The sequence below is a fragment of the Phragmites australis genome, chromosome 7 (assembly GCF_958298935.1).
Source record: "Phragmites australis chromosome 7, lpPhrAust1.1, whole genome shotgun sequence".
Classification (NCBI taxonomy): Eukaryota; Viridiplantae; Streptophyta; class Magnoliopsida; order Poales; family Poaceae; genus Phragmites; species Phragmites australis.
In genome coordinates, this window is record NC_084927.1 from 29,582,174 (window position 1) to 29,603,873 (window position 21,700).

A 21,700-nucleotide genomic window follows, 5' to 3' on the forward strand; every position below is an offset into this window, starting at 1 on the left:
TTCTCTTTAACTTCGTCTGGATTGAGGTTGATCTCCATCTCAACAACTGAAAGCAATAAGACTGAATACGGAAGGTACTCAACAAGTCCTATACTACCTCGAGGGGTTCATAGATGCATAATGGATGATTCAAGGATAAGGCTTTACGATTTAGTTTTAAACGTAAAGCAGTTTTATGCAATCATTCAATTGTATTCTCTATTGATAGTTTTAAAATAGTTTGAAATAGTTCAAAACCACGTAACAAATCATATCTGGAGGTTTTTTTATCCTGGGAGGAGCTACACCTCTCTCTGCAGTCCCTATCATCACATCTGGTATACCTCTAGTACCACATAGATCCTAGTGGATCGAGCCAACAACCTCATCACACAGACATCTAGTCCACACACTCATTCATCATGACACACGCACCCGGAGTCTAGTAAAAAAGGTTATGCCTTCATATATCCATGACCGTAAACACGGTTATTCGAATAGGTTTACACTCTACATAGGTTGTACACTGTACCCATGCGATATGCTCAACCTTCGAGTATTGCAAGCAGATAAGCGAATCATACTGAGACACATCAATCATCTTTCCTGTCGGGCTTTTCTACGAGATACACTAAGTACCAGAGGCCTTATACTGAATGACAGCCCCCTTTTTAAGCCGTTGGTCGGTTCTCAAAACATTCAAATAGAGGGACAGATGGTCACTTAACCCCTTGCTGCTCCCCAGCCTCCTGGTATGATGCCCAACCCAATCCGATGAAAGAAAGTCAAGTTTGCCCATTCAGTACGTATGGTTGCACTAGGGTGGCTTAAGCATGGAGGCAAAATGATTCGATCCTTAAGCGGCCATGGCAGGCATCTTTTGGAAATGAATCACACAAAGGTAACTCAAGCCCCCAAGAGCATCCTCAACCAGAGTATTACTCTACCTACCCCCGTCAAAACAGTTTTCATCCATTTTTTTACACACCACCCGCTATATCCCACATGACATCAAGGATCTCACCACCATCATGGAATTCACAACCATTAAGAATTCATGGTGTATGAGTTTAACATCGATAACGATCAAGTGATGTCCGGGTATTTTAGTGATAGGTTCTGTAGGAACTGGACGATCCTATTTGGTCAACCTGTCCATTCAACAAATAAATGGAAGTTCTTCCTCAAGCAAGGCAGCCGATAAGTCATCGAAGGGTTTGTTTGAATAATGGACTGGTAACCATTACTCATTTGAAAGTTTCCCACGTTGATCTAATATCTTTTCAAGAAAATGACGCGAGAAAAATGTTATAACATCCAACCTGATTTGAGTAGTTAGTATCTTTAGATAGAGAGGTATTAAAGGCCAAAGAGACGTATTTTGAAAGTGACGCCTCCGGGGAGACATATTAAATCCTAAGCATGCTAGATATCAAGGTATCGTCAGACATTAATATAGATAACAACAAGTAAATCCTATGGTAATATATATTCCAAGGATAACAATTAAGGCAGGGCAATTGTTTGATAGGATTAACTAGTATAATCAGTTGAAAAGCACAATACATCATACATGCGATAATAAGTTTAGTTTCTATTTGATCATGTAGATTACTTGAAAACATAGGTTCAATATGATCAAGGAGATAGGACTTGCCTTCACGAAGGTCAATTCAAGATTGGTCTTGTCGTTTGAGTTTCCTGAGTTCTTCATCATCGGACCTTGCCTTCGATTCCTTCCTCACGTTCTTGCTTAGAACCTTGACTTCAAGCCTATGCAGATTAACGACGAAAAACGCATAACGACTAAGTAAAAGAACACCAGAACAAAATCAAGGAACAACAAAATAAAGGAAAGACATGAAAAACGATTAAAGCTAACCTAGCGGAAAGACAATGACAACATTAAGCTTAGCAAAACTAACATACAGAGACTATCGATGTCATTTAGCAAAGCTAGGTCAAATTGTTAACCTAGATGTTTTATTAACTTACGAGAAAGCATAACCAAATTATTAAATAACTAGGTGAGCATTAAGAAGCCTAACTGACGGAAAGTGTCAATTAGGGTTTCTATGTGTAAGTGAGTGCACGTGTATCAACATAAATATATGTGTGATACTTACGTCTATATATATGTGAGCATGTTTACATACATACGTAAGTGTAACTCTAGATGATTAAAACTATAAGGGCTCAAATGTCGGATTAAAGATTCTAATCTATAGGACTAAAACATGGTTATTTAGTATTTATTATTAATTACTTAGAGTTGTTTAACTGTCTTGCTAATTAAATTATAAATTATTGCTATGGTAAAAGCACACATATAATTAATTAACTAGGTTAAACTATTATTTAAAATTAATTAATTAATTATTAAAAGGTTGCTCAATTAATTAATTACCAACGTTAAATTATTCTATCATATTCTAATAACTGGTATTTATTTATTTAGCAGATACACTAGTTAATCTTATTACATTAATTAAAACTAAGATTTAACCTTATGGATTAAAGCATGAAATAATAATCTATTTCTAATCATTTAATTAAAAGATTAATTATTTCATTATTCTAAAAACTATTATTTAATTAACATGAAGATTAAACCTACACTTTAAGCTAGATTAACATATGCGACTAAATTACGATTATAACCTGCACGTGGCTATTGAATTATCTAAACGCAACTTTAATTAACTAAAGACAAACCTAATTCTATTTGAACGTTGCGACACAAAATAAATACCAGACAAGAAAACTAAATGAGCTCTAAAAATTACGTGATTTGGCCCGAAGATAGATTATGATTTTAGAAGAATATTGAAGAAAGAATCGTCGAAATCAGAGTTGAAACAAAAGAGTTATGGACGGCAGAAGATTTATCAGAAAAGAATCCTGGAAATTGGAAAATAGCACTATGTCGTGGATTCGGTCCATGGGACTTGTAAACCGGAGGGGAGTTTATGAGGTGGGTGCACCGTGGACCAATCTCGTGAGATAATGGGGGATTGCATGCTGGACTCGGTTCGCGGGTTTGTGGACCTGGACCAGTGGAAGAGGGCGGTCCACGGTGGTCTACACTGGTGGACATGGCCGGACCGACCAGGGGTCCACACGTCGGTGAGAGGCCGAGGAGATAAGGACGAGTGGGCCTTTTTGCCCATGCGCATGAGGCTTAGAGAGAGAATGGAGGAGAGGGAGGCATCGGCCAGGGAGAAGGAGAGGGGCACCAGAGGGAGAAGGGCACCAGAGGGAGAAGGGGAGACCGACCTAGGGCGGAGGGGAAGGAGAGATCTTGGTAATGGAGGGAAGGTCGGGGCAGGACGAGATGGCGCGCACGGTGGCCAGTGACGTCGGCGGCACGGCCTTGGGCCGTCGGGACGACGGAAGGGAGAGCAAAGAGGGGGACAAGCTGGCGGCACATAGGAGTGCGCTGGCGACAACTATGCTTGAGGCTGGGCAGCGGCGCGGTGCGGCGTAAGAGGAAGAGAGGGCGGTACTGGAGGCAAGCGGTGGCGCGTGTCGGCAACTCTTGGGGCGGCGTGCGCAAGAAGCACAACGCGGGAGAGCAGAGCGCGGCTGCGAGGGGCGCACGACGGTAGCTCGAGCGGTGGCACACGCATGGCAATGCCCGAGACAGCGTGCAACCAGGGAAGGTTGGGCCGGTGAAGGTGACGACACAGGGATGGGCTGGGATGACGCAGCGGCCTGGCAGTGTGACGCGGTGAAGGCGATAGTAGGGGCAGCGATGCTACACACAGCGACGGAGTAGCGGCAAGGGAAGGCGAAGGCGCGGTGGAGCTGCGGCCCTGAGCTCGGTGTAGTGGTGAGGATGGGTGTGGCGGCAAGGTGCTCGGTGATGTGCTATGTGTATGCTCGTGTGGGAGAGGAGCAGAGCGGAAGGAGGAGAGCAGAGGGAGGTGTTGCTACTGCTGTTGTGTGTAGTATGCATATATGTATGCTTGTGGGTGTCATCTTTTGCAGGAAGGAAGAGAGGAGAGGAGATGGTTTGCTTTTGCAGGAAGGAAGAGAGGAGAGGAGATGGTTTGAGGAGAGCAGAGAGAGGTGTCATGTTGTGTGTGAAAGATCAAAGGAGAGAGAGGGACAGAGGAGCAGTTGGTTTTGGTTGCTCCGATGAAAAGATCGGAGAGAGAAGTGATGGCTTGTGCTTTGTGTGAGAGACAGAGAGAGTGGGAGAGAGCAGTGAGAGATGAGATAAATTGGATGATTAAATCCAATTGAATCCAATCGAATTGAATTGGATTTGTAACAATTCAAATTGCATAATTTGAACTTGAACTTAAAATTGGATTTGGATTTGGAATAATTCAATAGATGACTTGAATTGGAATTGGATTGTATTGAAACAAATTTGCAAAAAGATCAAACTGGAAAATATTCGAATATATCTTGAGTGATTCGAATTGCATTCAAATACAAAATCGATGATGATTTGAAAGAGTCTGGATTTGAGATATTTGGGATTAAATTCCAATATGAGTATTTGAATTTGGATTCTGAAATTGGATTTGGCATTAATCCAAATTAGAGTATTTGAATTTAGGACTTGGATTTGTGATTGATTCAAAAGAATATTTGAAGTTGGAATTAAAATTGAGTTTGGTATTAATTCATTAACTTTTGTTGAGGAGTTGGATTCAAAAGATTTGAACTCGATTAAATTTCAGATGAAAAGAATCTAAGAAATAGATTTAAATTTGAGAGAGGTTCAAATTCAAATCTCCACTCAAAGAACCATAAAATCCATTAACCCAAAATGCATATGATTCAATTACCCAACGATTGATTTAGAAATTAATTTGGTGCTCTCTAGAATACTTAGCCAAAATAATATCTTTGAATATATACATACGAGTATATATACATCAAATATATATTTCCTTGGTTTATATTGGTTTAAATAATTAGAAAAATTTAAACATGAGTGAATTTGTATATATTCTAAAATGCTAATACTCAGGGTGTTATAGAACCCCGAAAGGACACGCTTAGAAACCCCCTTTTTAGTCAAAAAAAACACCCCTCTTGGTGGTCTGACCGCTCCCATCTGACCGCCAGAACGTGCAATACTGTAAGGAACTGTCCAGATAGTATTCTAATTAATTACTAAGTAGATCATTTGCATAATCACAACTAAAATGATTAACCATATACCACTTCGGTAGTCCTAGTACGTGTTTTGTGCCCAAGATAAGAACACATGTCTCTCCAACATATATCATCACAACATAATTTAAGAAAGAGCAAGTAATTAAATTTGTATTACAAGTTCTTAAGCATTTACTAAGTTATTATGATTTACAGTAAAAAAGAGCTATGAGAAGATAAAATTCGACTCAACTCCTAACTAATAAAAGAAACTATACAGTGGAAGACTAAAAAATATACAACAAAAGAAGGATAGAGTCATATACCCTTAGACTCTATCACAAAAGCACGACCTCAAAGTAGTTGTCTTCTCATGCCCGCCACCACCCTCGATAGGCATGAAGTAGCCAAAGAACAATTCCTCCTCATCGGTAGTACCTGAAATAGCAATGTGAGTATGAAGATACTCGCAAAACTTAATCCATAATGGATACTTAAAAATAGCCCGACTCCAAGGATTATGCATTGGATGTTAGTAAAAATATGGTCACATGGTTACGTGAATTCATATGCGAAAGCAAATTTGACATAAACATATGTGAGCATCTATACTTGACCAAAGTAACAAACTAGCCCATAAACATCAACTGAACAAAATATAAAAGGAACCATATAAATAATATCTGTAAAGCACCATCTCAACCCATCAATCACCTCAACCCACATTCGTAACTCTACGACTGTTGCAAATGGATAGAAATATGCTCATGAATGAGAGCGTGGTATTTCAAAATATTTTTACACCCTGTAAGGGATAAAACTTTACCCACAAGATTTGAGGACCATACGGCTTGCATGACCGCATAGGCCTATACAAGGAGTACTCACGTCAACCTTTCCTAGTAAGCTTTAACCATTTGAATCGTGCATCGCTCGGTGTAGAGCCTACTTTGCTTAACTCCCGGAGCAACCATAAGTGTCTCTACAAGCCCGTTTGCTCACACCGTCGATGTTCAAGCCCAAATGATCACAACTACAGAGGCATTCGACTTGTTTTACCATTAGATCGACACGTGGTAAGTACTATAAGTGCTACAGCCAACTGCAACAACGATCGATGCTTAAACGATGCAAGTGGTCTATGGTGTTCGAATTTCTCTCCCGACCTACCTAGTGAAACTCCACATCCGGGCAGGAGAAACACCCATAACACTACACATATCTCATCTCATCCTCACCACTCATCCAACCAACACCATCAACCAATCATTGTGATAATTGTACAAGTAATTAAAGCTTATGCTTGTGAATGATAAAATATTTCACCGCTCGACTTCTATCAAGGACCTGAGCACTTGCTAAGCATCACGAATAACATCTTAAGTTAGACAACATCATATTAAACCTAGGCTATAAGGATATAGATCAACAATTATTCATGATAGGAAAATTAGTGTATCAACATAGGTTCTACCCATTATAAACCTGACATCGACTTGAACACATGTATAACGTACATAAATCATATTTATCACATTAGACACATATGATCCAAATTAATAGGATAAGTATGCTTAGATGCTTGCCTTATGCTACCTGCGCAGCACTCGTAAAACTCGGATAGATTGGCATCGCCTTCAACCACAGTTGCAACACGCTCCGATTTTTCATTCACTAAAGAAGAATGTGTGCAATGATGAGCATAAATAAAGTGCACAATGTATGCTACAATATGCATAACAATAAGCTAAAGGTGTAAAATATACGGAGGAATAATGAAACTTGCGATCTAAACAACGCTGAAAAAGTAATAGGAGGCCGAAGACTCCGGGTTGAACTCGGAGTATCCAGATTTTGGAACCTCTAGGTGAACCTCCGATTAGCCATTTTTGAAATAACTCGGAACCTCCAGGTCGAGTCCGGATACCCCGGATTAAGCCAAACACTCTAAGCAAGGCTTCGAGTGGGGCTCTCGGCTAAACCTAAATTGAATTTACATGGACCCTCTAGATTAATCCTAACTATCTGGGTTCTAACCGAGTTGAGTTCTAAAGTGTTTTCCTGATCGATTCAACTCGCATGCTAAATCTATGCTACATCAACATGTATATGCTATATCCAAAGGGTTCTTGACTATTGCATCCTAAACCCTAACGATTTCTAAAGACAATTCAGTGAAGTTTCTCTAGGTTTACTCGGACTATCCAGGTCAATCTGGATTATCCAGGTTGTCCAGAGAGGCTGCTTTAAGAGGGAAATCTTGGTCGATTTGATTTAGCCTCTCCAAACAAAAAAGGGGACATATTTGAGATAGTTCATAGAGTTTAGAACTCACTCATCAACCTAGCAACACGATTCCTAACTCAAATTTCACTCAAATCCTCATTTTAGCTCCAAAGCTCAAGAACTCGGGCACTTTGCAACCAAAGCTTCAAACTCAGGATTCATCCAACCAAATGTGCATCTATGCCATGAGAGCATATGACCTTAGATAACATCGGTTGAAGGAGGAAAAGCTCAGAAAGAAAAGCATGAATCTCGTAAGAATCTCATTACAAGATTTGGAATGGTCTCCAACTACCCTTTAACCATCTCCTACTTCCATGGTTTCCTAAATAAATATGGTAGAATTTTTTTTTAGACTAGCATAGTTTATCCGTTCCCCAACACCAGGTTTGACCTGACCAATACGACTCGATGTGAGATGAACAGGTGCAGTCTTGTCCTTTTAGTTGGTCTAGAGGAAAAGAAGAAGAAATCCTATTAAAATAGGATTATGGCAAGCTAATTAAAGTGGCATTATTTTTAATGGCAAATAAATGAAGTCAATATTAAAAGTGACAAATAAACGAACCCTCCTCTTAGTGGTGATAAAAAATCAATTTTCTCCTCTACTTGGTTGGTTAATATTTTCAGATTTCTGAGATAGTTAAGCAAGTTGTAAGGCAAAGGCTCTCTCTAGTGTCACCATGAGCATGGCGCACCAATGGTGGGTGTGGTGGAGCTTCTCGAGTAGCATTCATCGGTGCCGGGACCATTAGGAGCTTTCGGATGGAGAAACTCATTGTGAAGGTAGCACCCTTTGTCGATGGTTTTTTCTGATAATATATCCGTAAGAATAATAGGGTTGTCTTTGTGATTTAGGAATCCAACAAGAGAGGAGGTACACAGGATGTATATAGGTTTAGATCTCGATTGGAGTAATAACCTACGTCTTAGATGGTTGATGATGTATCTGTATTCACTCGTGTACAGATAATGTGTTTAGATCTATTACAAGGAGTACATGGGATATAAACTAGACTAATAACAAAGTCGCTGAGTATCTACTGTGGCTCTAATGCTTGCGTTGAGTTATAGATGAGTTGTGTTTCACCGGAAAGAAATCTCTATCAGGAGTCTAGGTCACAGTTTTATATACAGGTCTTATACCGTCTTCTATTTCATTATAGTCCATATAGAGTCTTTTATCTCGTAAAAAAAATCAGATAAATTTAGTTAGGATGTTTATTATTCTCGAGTTAGTTAATCAACCGAGACTTTTATAGCATGTATCTACTATATCTTCAAAAATATCAGATATCGTAGATTCGATTTTGCATACTCTTTATGTGAATATAGCTATAGTTAATATTCGACACTCTCCTTTGAACACTGGGGAAGCCGACCTTGCGATCTGGTGCAAGGAGGGAGCTGAGGAAGCAGCCTGTGCGGGCGAGGAAGCAGAAGGCGGTGTCGCGGTCGAGGATAGCGTCGAGGGCCTCGGCAGCCATCACACCCTGCTCTCCCGTTCGCTGGTTGTACTCGCTCGCCGCCGCAGCATCTTGCTACGGGCATAGCCTGCACTACTTGTTGCTACGGGCATAGCCTGCACTACTTCTTGCCGTCAGCGCGAGGGGCCAAAATGCGGAGGAAAACGTCGAGAATTAAACTATGGTGAGATCACGGATTCATCGTTGCCTATGACGATTCGGCCATTACTGTCCGGTGTGTAGTCACTAGTCAGCGATAGAGACGACCAGGGGCGTGGGAAAGTGAACGAAGGGGAGAAGTCTCTTAGCAGGCCAGATGGACCTGACGGACGACGACTACTCGAGTGCACATCCCAAGAGGCTAAAAATCCTAGCCAATCAACGTAAATCAGTGGTCTAGATGGAGGAACGGCACGGCTGTGCCTTACTACTATAACGGCAGACGATTTCCTTCCCTGTAGGATCGCAGCCTCGGGCGTATCGCTGGAAGGAAGCCTGGAAAGGCGTTCGTGTGTATACTGCATCTCTCACAGACAGACCAGACAATTAGCTAGCATGGATGGAGTCCACACAAGCCAGGAAAGCCTTTCGCATGGACATGTTGGTTTCTACTTCGACGGGGAAACGCAGAGTAGTTCATGGTGGCATGACCCTCGAACTTATACGGCCTTAATTGCTTGGTACTAGCTTCGAATTCGAACCTAACAAACTACAGTTTCGATACACTTGTTAAGCAGCCTTTAGCTGTGTGCTTCTCGACCATTCAAAATGATGCACCCATGGTGCGCTAAGAGCTTAGTAGAATTCTTTTTAATTTATTTTTTAAGAAAGTGATTATCTGAGTAAAGTAATTCTGTAGTTGAGATTGATTTTTAGGTAAACTCTATGAAAAAAGTGATTATGTAGGAAAAGTGAATCAGAAGAATCTATTTTACAGCTTCTAGCATCTAGTTTATTTCACAGAATCATTATGTGAGCTAAAAACTACAAACTACCATTTTGCAGAGCTTTTATTGATTTCACTCTGAGAACCAAATCTTGATTTAGGTGGCTAGTGGAGGTGATTATACGTTTTACCCATCAGAGATCAAATTTTATGTTTGCTTATTACGTATCTTATTAAATTAAAAAAAATTAGTGGGAGATGATGTATCTCTCGATAACGAAATATTTATAATTATTTTATCAATTTTAAAACTTCATATCTCTCATCTTCAGTAAATATTATGTAAATACATAGTGTATTGATGTAAATTATACTTGAGTTTACGAGAAAACAAAGGCCAGCGCATAACTGCTTCCCTATCCTGATATCCACACACTGCCACCGTGGTCCCACTCCCATACCACCACCACCAAATGACTGGACGGGAATCTGGGATCTAACTGCGCAGTCTTTCCGTTGGAGGTGGTAGCCTGGTAGGTAGGCATTGCCTCCGTGGGCAGTGCAACGGCAACGGTCAAGCGTGCCGGGCAGGCGCACGTCAACGGTCTTCCCGACCCCGAGGCGCAACGGCGCGCGCTCCCGTGATTCCACATTCCACCTCACTGTACCTCACATTACCCACTGCTGCGAGGTCCGCGACCCCGCGCACATGGGGCGAGCGCCAGGCGCGCGGCAGAACCGCAGAAGGGGAGAGGAAAGCATAAAAACTGGGAATAATGGTATGTTCGTTTCTTATTTTTTAATTGTGGATGGTAACAAGTTTTTAGATTATAGATTTAAAAAAAATTATAGACAGCTTAGTAAAATAAAATTTTAAAATCTATAAAAAAACTGAAAGAAACCAGCTTCTCATATTCTCACAATTTAATTATAAAAAAACTATAGAAAAACTATCTGTTTGTTTTAAATTTAAATTATAAAAACTTAAAACCACACTCTTAAGCTGAAACAAAAACACCTAATTCATGTTTTGTGCCACTAGCAAGCATAACATTTGTTTAAAAGAATACCATCCACATAATGTCACTTCGAACTCAAAGTTAAGTCACACTATGTCATTATCCACTTCTTTTCTTGCTATGAGGAAGGGGCAAAATGTAATGCTTATCAATGTCACCACATGAATTATCCCCACAAGCTCCGAGCCTACAATGAACGAATGCTTAGCCATGCACAATAAAACCAACATCCTACCTACACAAATACAGAATAAGAATTGAGAAATTCTTAGGACATGTTTGTTTTAACTGGGGATTTAAAAAATAGTTTATAGATTGTAGATTGTAAAAAACTGGATTATTAAAAAATTTAGATTGTAGATTTTAAAAAATTGATAAGCAATTTAATAAAATAGACTTTCACAATCTAAAAAAGCTAAGGAAAATCATCTTTTTGGATTCACACAATTCAATAAGTGAATTATAAAAAACTATAATAAAAAATTCTCTGTTTGTTTCGACTTCCAATGGTAAAAACCGAAAGGATCCAAAAACCGAAAAAAAACTCTTACTATATCATTCTGTTGCAATAACAAGAGCTCGTTCCCTTTGCATTGACACTCTCCGTTAAGGCCACCATTCAGAAAGCAAAAAGGGCTCCACTACCCATCAACGCACTGCTCATTTGCACCTCCTCAACAGCACACTTGCTGTATTTCTTTCACTTGCACCTTTCCATTATAAATCAGGCCACACCACTCCCTCATTGCCCCAGCCCATGCCCGTGTTGCCATTTGTACAGACTGCAGAGTAGCCAGCCAAGCACCTCTGAGCTCTGAGCATTGGGGCTTGGGATTTCTCGAAGCCATAAAAGAGAGAGCCCCAAAAGGAAGCCTACCAGGTACCACCTCTCCGAGCAGCCGCAGTACTAGCACTAGCAGTCAGTCCAAGGGAAGGGCGCAGTGGGAAGAAGGGGGAAAGGAACCAGCGCAGCCCCCCATGGCTTCCTCGCGCTCTCTCGCCCTCTTCCTGCTCTGCATTCTGCTTCCCGCGCCTCCCATCTCTGCCACATTGCTGTTCGGCGGCGGGAAATCGGCCGCGGCGGGCAAGGCGGGCGTGGACATGGAGTGGCGGCCGGCCACCGCGACGTGGTACGGCAACGCCGAAGGCGACGGCAGCGACGGTAAACACTCTCAACTCAGCTCCATATCACACCGGTCTTAGTCTAGCGTTTTGCTGGGAGTATACCATGTAAGCTGATACTCAGAGCCATAAGCATACTCGCCTTTCTTTATTCACCGCGTTGGTGATTAGGATTGTTAGCTGCTATCACAGCCGATAAGCATACTCGCCTTTCTTTATTCACCGCGTTGGTGATTAGGATTGTTAGCTGCTATCACAGCCGTCAGATTTGCATCAGCCGGTCGAATTCTCTTTACCTCGTCTAGAAGAAAAGATTTTGGTAGTACACGGAGACGAATATTTCTCCCCGTTGCGACATTTTTTGGCGGGACCTCTGCGGAACCCATGAAACACGGAGCGAATTTCGGTGGGCCGGTACTGTACCCCGTTACACGTGTCAAGCGGCAAGGCGTTCCATCGCTTTACGATTGGTGCCGCACTGCCGCCGTCCGCCGGTTCTTCTCGGCAACCATGCACTCGGTACCATTGCTGAAATCTTCATGGTAAATGTAGTGCTGCACTCCCTGGCCCAGTCACACACCACCCACACTGCTGGTAATCTTAATTCTGCCATCATTTGATCAGTACAAGTTAATCCAGCGCACACCCAGGCCCAGTACGTTGTGGAGTAACTCTGCTACTAGCATTTACACCCCGAATACTGTACCGGTAGTGGTACTGGTAGTACACTGCAATCAGTTCCATAACAATTGTGGTATAGTTTGCACGGACTCTTGTGTTTTGGGTTGATTCTGACAGGCCAAAAAAAAAACCATGGCTTTTTCAGGCGGCGCGTGCGGGTACGGGACGCTGGTGGACGTGGTGCCAATGAAGGCGCGCGTCGGGTCGGTGAGCCCGGTGCTGTTCAAGGACGGCGAGGGCTGCGGCGCGTGCTACAAGGTGAAGTGCCTGGACCGCGGCGTCTGCTCGCGCCGCGCCGTCACGGTCATCGTCACGGACGAGTGCCCCGGCGGGCTGTGCGCGTTCGGCCACACGCACTTCGACCTCAGCGGCGCCGCATTCAGCAGGATGGCCGTCGCCGGCGCCGGCGGCCACCTGCGCGACCGGGGCGAGATCTCCGTGGTGTACAGAAGGTGAGCGCCTCCCACCCAAGTCCCGCTGTGCTACAGCTTGCTCTGGTTATTTTTGTCAGTTAAGAATCGACTGCTGCAAAGCCGTGGACAAAATAGACTCGACTGCTCGAGAGCGGGGACAGTCCTTGACCAAAAAAATACTAGTACTGGGCACAGGGTGACAGGGACAAAAGCTCCTCACACTCGCTGTCTTGTGATGGCCAGTGGACGTTCATTAGAGACCATAGAGTGCGGGACGAAGAGTCCAACCCCCTACCGGCTCAGTCCTAACCTCGGGCGTTGCCACTAAACTCCATGCTCATCTGCAAGTATGTGATTTTCCCCGTAGTAGGACTGTAGGAGTGAATTAAATTGACCAGAGTTAATTGGAAATGCAGCCCAGCTGTCTGTCTCAGATCTGCATGCTTCCGATATAAGCTACCATGCCTCTGCGTGACGTAACTTAGTCAGAGGTGCAGATACTATCCCCTATAGCATTTATAGCAATCTCTTGTAAACTTCCCCTGGTCAATCTCTGCAGAAAAAAGGACCCTCTTGTCGATTCTTCTCCATCGTGTCTGACCCAGAAATCTGTTATCGCCCGGTCAATGAGCTTGCTGCTGCAGATGTCCTGTAACCCGCGTAATGAAATTTAAAGCTAGTAAACTAATGATTTGTTTCGTTAACTGTGAGATTCGTTACTGTAATATTTGTTTTCTTTCAGAAACTGACCGGCGCAGTGTCGTTTGTATGCACCAGGACGGCCTGCAAGTACGGCGGGAAGAGCATAGCGTTCCGTGTGAACGAGGGATCGACCAACTTCTGGTTGTCGCTGCTCGTCGAGTTCGAGGACGGCGAAGGCGACATTGGATCCATGCAGATAAAGCAGGTAACGAGCAAATCCTTCTGAGCCATTTCCCTTCTCCGGATTCAGACCTTGTCTTAGCAGTTAGCACACTTGCTGAGTTTTTCCTCTTTGCGCCGCTCTTTCACTTATCTAGTCGCACACAACAGAGTGGATGGAAAAAAGAGGCTACCTCTGCCTTCGACGACCTTTAGTTCTAGGGCCATGCCTTGGGTTGCATGGGACAAACGCTTTGCCGGGTGCAAGAGGACCACACAAATCCTTGCCTTGCCAAGAAGATGTGCGCATGCGCTCGATCCATCTTTCCTTGCGAAGAGGGACACATGCTGGAGACATGTGTACTGCTTGCTTTTACACCTCAAGTCTCAGCTCACTACAATTGCTACAATCCCACTGTTGCTTGGCCTCTATCCTGTCCTACTAGGTCAACATGAAGAAGCGAGACCAAAATATCTTAGCTTGCTAGTTAAATTTCTTCCCATTGTTTGCCCAATCTAAGCTTACATGAGAAAAAGAAGCACCTTATCAGGAACATGAAAACCAGCCACGCATGGCCAGGCAAGAAGGCGTGCTGCTTTCTTGCGCTGTCTGCCACACAAACCCTAGCCAAAGCTTTGCATAGAGACAGACATACATGACCCTCTTTGCCGAATGATTTCCATTCGGAATGCATAGAAAAGCAGCACGTGAACCCTGCTGCCGTTGTTCCATCCAAGACTCTTGCCTTTTCTTCCCCAGAATCCACTGCCTAGTTCCTGCCCAAATGATGCTTGTTTCTTCAGCTCGGTCTCCCTGCTTAAGAGGACTACGAAGACTAAAGAATCCATGCACCTCCACTGGTTGGCCTCCCACGCGTGGTGGCTTTTGCACTAGCGAGTGCTTTCACGGCTGTTAAGTCTGACAGCCCTCCTGTGCTCTGTGGCGCTCGTGAGAGTTGTGGGCTAGGGAATCCAAAGATACGACGGGATCCCATGCGACTATGCTGCTGCTCTTTGTTGCCTAGCAAAGTTTCAGATGCTGCTTTGCTTAGTGGGTTAACAATAGCATGCAGCTCGAGGTGAATGCAAAGATGCTACAGCTGCGCACTGCTTACACTCATCACCTTGGCATGCTGCAGGCGAACTCGGTGCAGTGGCTGGACATGAAGCACGTGTGGGGGGCCACGTGGTGCCTGGTGCGGGGCCCGCTCGTCGGGCCCTTCTCCGTGAGGCTGGCGACGCTGTCCGCCCGGAAGACGCTCACGGCCCGCGACGTCATCCCCAAGAACTGGACGCCCAAGGCCACCTACACCTCGCGCCTCAACTTCGAGGTGTCCCTCTGATGGCACCGCGCCTGGAGGCCCGCGTTTTATCGGCCCAGGAACTGCCATGTGGGTCCGCAAAGGCTGGCCCACTTGGCAGGCAGGCAGGCAGGCATCCTATTGGATGAATCGGCAGATTGTTTCTCAGTGTTTTTAGACAATGAAAAGGTTGTTTTCTGTATGCAGCTTGGTCTGATCTCTGATCATTCGTGTGTAGTAGTAACTAGTATGATGGTGACTCGTGCATTAGACGTGTGTGATGTGATGTGAGTAGTTTGGTTGTGAGTTGAGCCCGGGAGCTGGCCAAAGTGCAGGCAGCCGCCGTCTCCAAAGGAGAGAGAGAGCGTTTGCTACTTGCTTGGCTCAAGTCCTGGAGGCTGGGAATCCGATGTGGGAGCTGGTTGGACCGCGAGGGTTTTGGATCCCTCGCGGCCTCTGCTTCACTCGTGTGCTGTGTGTGTTTGCGACGATGTTCTCTGTTTTGTTTGACCTGGTTGAAATGCAGGGTTCGTGACAATGAGTCCTGTTTCTTGAGTGGCCCTGGGCTCAGACCTGCAAATCTTACCGGCCCACATGAGGAATTTGCGTGGTACCGAGACCCTGCGCTTTCCATGTGAATGCCAGAATGTTGGCATATCCGTCGCTTGTTGTCGTCTCAGTCAAAGACAGTTTCAACGGATGTGATTGCTTGTTCAGGATCGTATTCAAAGAGTAGATGCATGAAGCTGAAAAGGAGGTGAGGCACAGGCACTGCTGCTAGTGGTGCTGCGCAACTGGCCTGGTCGCACGAACTCAGTACGGCTGTTAAAATATGTCCCTCGTGGCAGAAACGGTAAACTAATTCGGTCCATAAGGCCCGTGACTCGTACAATTTTGCTTTCTTCCGAGGCCTCACATGGCCCAAATGTTGAGCCGACATCAACACATGTGCTCAGGCCCAAATCAGCCATGACCCATGGTCATCGCTGCCAATGACAGGTTGACCCCACAGCGCCAGCTCCATGTCACCCGTACCACGTTCTCCTCCAGCAGGGCGCACGTCCACGCTCGTCGTACGGAAATTTGGTTATACGGGTAAAGTTAATATTAAATATATTTAAAATTGATCATTTGGTTATATGTTCTATAAAAACTAGTTTATAATGAAGTTTATTTATATAATCAAAAGAAGATCCACTTTGAATTTATTATTGTTATCAACTTTATCACATATAATCAATTTTCAAATCCTGACCCCTCAACGGCTCCACACGTAGCTGGGAGATACTTTCGACCCGGATCTTTTACACTAATAATAAATTAATATAGAGGATCACTGCTTGTACAGTAAATAAATCTGTTGCTACAGTACCATATAATGTCTAATCATTATTTACTGTATCAACTGTAACCTGATTAGTGTTTGTACGTTCTGATACTGTAGCAGTGCTGTAACGCTAGTTCTGATACATCCATCGTGAAATCAACGGCTTGGATCGAGTCTAATGCCACGGGTCTAATACATTTTACTGCAACTGCTAGTGGCAAAACTGCAGAGAATCAAGGAGCTCTTCGGCCTGTGGCGGAACCGCCCGTGGAAAAGAAGGCAACGAATCCACCGGTCCCCATTCGGGTGCCACCCCGAGTCCCGCTGCCGCTGCTTCCTCTGCTTGGCTACTGGGCACTTCTGTGGCAAAACTGCAGAGAATCAAGGAGGGAGGAAGCAATGGGCGCGGGGGAGGAGGGGGAGGAAGGGGTCATGGAAATTGTTAAGCTTGGGTGTTATTCTGGAACAACAGATAAACTACCAATTAAGCAGTACAGTTTAAACCAGGAGCTTCTTCCATTGAATTGTCTTGTACCCTTGTCCATCCATAATGAGCCTAATAGCGTATGTTTAGTTGCCATAAGCTGGGAACTTTATTGGCCTCACTGTTCTGCTGAACCTTTCTTATTTGTCTTATATTTGTTCCAACCATACTTTTCATGCCTGAAATGGCAGTTGTTTCCTCTGCTTGGCTACTGGGCACTTCTGTTTATGTTAAGCATTAACCTTATGCTGTTTCCAAGATTAAAGCTGGGGATTTTAGTGCCTCAGTTTTGCTGAACCTTTCTTGTTGGTCCTGAATTTGTTCCAACCTTTCTTTTCATACCTGAAAGGTTGTTGCGTTACTTCATCTGATTGGCTGCTGGGCACTTACTTTTTAAGGCATGCTGATTTCAAGATTATAACTTCAGGACCAGTGAACAAAATGAAGTCTGTTTCCTATTTTGCATGTTTACAGTGTCAGCTGCACTATTCGTATGGATAAAGATTCATTCCCCTAAGCCATAACTACTTTTTCCTTTGAAGGGTAAGCCCTAACTACTTTGTCCATCGACCTATCTTCTGCTCTACTGCACCTTCAGTCCCGTATGACCAATTTGGTGCAGCGTTTCCTTAAATGAACACCAAGATGAAAACATATCTTTGGCACTGTCTGTCTTGGTCAGAATGTGGCAAGAACCACAAAAAAATTCTTTAAAAAAGCTGTTTTTTCCCCAATAAATGAGGTTATTTTGCAGAAATAGAAGCAAAGTCAGACTTATGTGTGAGTGCATGAGAACAATCTCAGATGATCTATAAACTTGAAAACAACCTGAGTTTGTAAGCACTTAACACAAACTCACTGAAGTTATTGTGTGCTGCACCGTTGATCTGCAGTTGTGAAAAACATACATCATATCTTGTTTTCTGTCCTTGCTGGTGAGAAATTTCGGCTTTGCATGCAAATGTGGTGCCGTCATATCCTGGTCACCGACACCTATTGCATTGGCCATTGAACTTTGGCAAGGAAGCTGACAACATGAAACAGCCACAATCTCATGACCCTAATAGGAAAATTCGTGGGGCCTGCCATCCTGTCCACAAGCTGTATTCACGTTGTTTTGTTTGTTTTATTGGAAGTTGTTTGTTCGTACCTGCATGACACGGTATGTTCCCAATGGGATTATCTGGAAATATGAACATAGAAACTTCTGCAGCCAATTTCATAAGATATTACCGCTTAAAGTCATCTTTTCTCATTTAAGTTTTAACTGTGATGTATTTTTATGGCTATTTCAACTTTGTTTGCAGATTGCTGTGGTTGTTTCACTTCAGCTATAGACTGCTACATTCCTCCGAGATGCTAGCTGGTTGAAGATACTGCCAGTCGCCTACTTCTTTGGCTCCTTTCTAAACCACAACCTGTTCCTTGCTATCCATGAACTCAGCCACAACCTTGCCTTCACAACCCCATCTTTTAATCTCTGGCTAGGTATCTTTGCAAACCTCCCCATTGGTGTTCCCATGTCCATAACATTCCAAAAATATCACTTGGAGCACCACCGTTTCCAAGGTGTGGACGGAATTGGCATTGATGTCCCCAGCCAAGCAGAGGCGCATGCTGTCAAGAATGCCGTCAGCAAATCCGTGTGGGTCGTGCTCCAGCTCTTCTTCTATGCACTCAGGCCGCTCTTTCTGAAGCCAAAGCCTCCAGGCTTGTGGGAATTCACCAACCTTGCGATCCAGATCGCGCTTGATGCCAGCCTGCTCTACTTCTACGGTTGGAAATCACTTGCTTATCTGATACTCTCGGCCTTCGTCGGTGGTGGCATGCACCCTATGGCCGGTCATTTCATCTCGGAGCACTATGTCTTCAACCCCAATCAGGAGACCTACTCATACTACGGGCCTCTAAACCTAACGACATGGCACGTGGGTTATCACAATGAGCACCATGATTTCCCGAGAATCCCAGGCACCAGATTACACAAGGTGAAGGAAATTGCGCCGGAGTACTACGACAACCTGAAATCGTACAAGTCTTGGAGCCAGGTGATATACATGTACATCATGGACCAGAAGGTCGGCCCTTTCAGCCGGATGAAGAGGAAGGCGCCGAAGGAAGATTCGTTGTTGACTCCTGGTTGTGGATTCATTTTTGTTTCAGAAGATGTTTCCGTTGGTGTAAACTTGTCGATTCGTTGGAACTGTGCTATCAAAATTTTCCCGGCTAAGTTTTCATGTTCCGGACGTATCTAACAATTTGCTTCCTTTCGATTTGTATCACTTGATGGTCGAATGAAATTCATCGTGTGCCATGCGTGACATGCGGGTTCCTATCCCTCGGTGAGGCAACCTGCTGATGGCGCGTTGCCGCTCTGGGATGATGCGGCGTACGAGACGCCGAAGCTGCCGCCGTGCCCGTGGCCTCGCCTCGTGAGCTAATCCGATCGATCCGCGAGAAGAGAGACCGCGGTGCGCCGAGCGCAGAAACCGGTCAATCCACGAGGGCACGAGGCAATCATGCCGTTGCGCCCGCGCCGGCCCACGACGCTGAGAGCTTGCCAGCGAGAGGAGCGGGGGCAGTTGCGGCGTTGCGTTCGCGTTTGAGACCACAGGCCTGCGACTCTGCGAACGCGACCGGGAGTGGGGACGCGAGTTTTTTTTTATATATTTTATATTTAATATTTAAATAAATAGATTTCTAATGGTTAGATTTGTACACATAGTCGTCTATCACTCCTTACAATGCTACAGTATTTTTAAGGACAGTAAGAATATAAAATAATAAATAAAACTCAGGAGAACAACATGTACGCTGTGCCCCGACCAGCCCCGAGCTGCAAGTTGCACGAGGGGTCAAAATGGCACATCGGCATGGTTCCGGGTTCCGGAAAACTTCCGTGACCAAAGGTAAACATCCTGTTTGACAAAGCTTTTACTTTCAACTCCATATTAAATCTTATATTTATATATTAAGATTAAATAGTTTAAGTATCTATTTTTAAATCAAAATAAAATAAAATAGCTCACCTAAACATTTTCAATATACTTAATGTTCTAATCATGAATTCATAAATCTAAGAATACTTAGCTTTAAAAATTGTTAAAGCTAAACTCCACGCCCATATTCTCTCTATGCAAAACTAACCCCGGCCCCTAGGAAACTTGAGGAACTTTACCTAATGTTTTCCGCCGAAAATGGATTCGTAACTAATACTAAAACCTAATCACACGGAGCAGATCCACCGAAAGTCTCACAGAACCAGTCTACGCGCTTCCTCCATCTTCAAAAAGAAGCATCGGCAGCGTACGCCACCTCTGGTCCTTGCGGAAGAGCCTTTCCTCCCAGTAAAACTTCGAAAGCACAATTAAGGAAGCCATCTCGGTTGCTTAGAGCCCGAAAATTGATTATATGTCTCAAAGTTGATCAAACTTTGATAAGTTATCCGAAATTAATCATTCATTAATTATATATCTCACTAGAATAATTTGTAACAAAGTGTATCATTTACCTCTTTCATCTAATACGAAATTTTGTCAGAATCAAAAATTTCCCGCTTAGAGCACGCTACTATTGACAAATGGGCCCTCTGAACTCCTAGTAGGCATCACACCCACATGTCAGCCAGTACTACGCTTCTCTTCCTCCTATCATGTGAACTTCACCGTTCCTTGAACGCCGACTCATGAGACGCACAACTCATTTACAAACTTTACAGATCAGCTCCGAGCTCAGGTCCACACGCGCTACTTTTATATCCCCTCCCCTCCAAACGCACCACAAGTCTGCAACACCATCTCCTTTCTAGTATTTTCTCTCTTTTTTTCCCGTTCAGCACGAGAGCGGATTCCTCCCGATCGAGAAGAAGAGCGGCGGAGATGGGCGGGTTCGATCTGCAGGTGAAGGAGCGGACCAAGGAGCTCAAGCGTCTCAAGACCGTGGCGATGAAGGGCGTCAAGGCGGCCGGTGACTCGTGCAAGAAGGCCTGGAGCAAGGTCAGGAGCAGCATCAAGCGCTAGCCGAGTCGATCGATCCTTCGTGCGGATTCGTGCTTGTGATGATTGATCGTCGTGTGCGTGTGGTCCTGAGTTTTGGTCGGACTTTTGGTTTTCTAGGATCCGTGTGAGCAACTCGATATGAAATTAGTCATCTGGCGTTTGTCAGTATGTCTTGTATTTATCTTTTATCGGTTCCTTTATTGTGTGATTTTTGTCTCTCCCTGTTCTTCTTTCGTCTCTCTCTGTTCTTCTTCCGTTGGTGAACTTTCTAGTTAGCCATAGATATGTTGCTGCTAACGAAGTTTGTATGCCCATCTCACCACGCTGAGAAGTAATTTTGATTTGTTTCAACATCTTCGAACAAGCCCCATACTTCTTAATGGTCTGCAACACCAGATCATCGTTGCACCTTACTCTCCTTCTATCAAGGTTTTGAAATCATGATGCACGCATCTTCGGTTCATCTCCAAGAAATCATTCGTAGCAACCGCTCATTAGTCTGCTTTTTAACTCGCAAACGCAAGAGACGTCGAACGAAAACGTTGAACAGGCCAAACGAATTTCTGTCACGAACAGACGCACTCACCGCTGCTCTAAAATTATATCGACTATTCCGTCAAAAATCGATTTTACCAGAGAGGCAATTAGGGAGAGCAGGAACAATAATGACAGCTTTGGAACACAGAAATTTTACATAAACAATTCAGGTAACCATGACAGGCTCGCAGCCGGTGGGTAATGCCTGTATGTTGGAGCCGACCG

At 44.0% G+C, this 21,700-nt stretch overlaps 1 protein-coding gene and 1 pseudogene across 1 annotated transcript; both read left to right on the forward strand.

The window, feature by feature from the left end:
* The first annotated feature begins 11,510 nt into the window (after window positions 1-11,510).
* LOC133924633 (expansin-B17) lies at window positions 11,511-16,139 on the forward strand. Its single transcript, XM_062370261.1, has 4 exons — window positions 11,511-11,913; window positions 12,700-13,006; window positions 13,745-13,874; window positions 14,968-16,139. Exons 1-4 carry the CDS (start codon window positions 11,730-11,732, stop codon window positions 15,169-15,171), a joined length of 825 nt encoding a protein of 274 aa, XP_062226245.1. The 5' UTR covers window positions 11,511-11,729; the 3' UTR covers window positions 15,172-16,139.
* A 716-nt stretch (window positions 16,140-16,855) lies between these two features.
* LOC133925558 (sphingolipid delta(4)-desaturase DES1-like) lies at window positions 16,856-20,959 on the forward strand (annotated as a pseudogene).
* Window positions 20,960-21,700: the final 741 nt, after the last annotated feature.

Coding starts and splice junctions, on each gene's coding strand:
- LOC133924633 (XM_062370261.1), top strand. CDS start 11,730: ATGGCTTCCTCGCGCTCTCTCGCCCTCTTCCTGCTCTGCATTCTGCTT. Junction 11,914..12,699: donor CGAAGGCGACGGCAGCGACG/GTAAACACTCTC, acceptor TGGCTTTTTCAG/GCGGCGCGTGCGGGTACGGG. Junction 13,007..13,744: donor ATCTCCGTGGTGTACAGAAG/GTGAGCGCCTCC, acceptor TGTATGCACCAG/GACGGCCTGCAAGTACGGCG.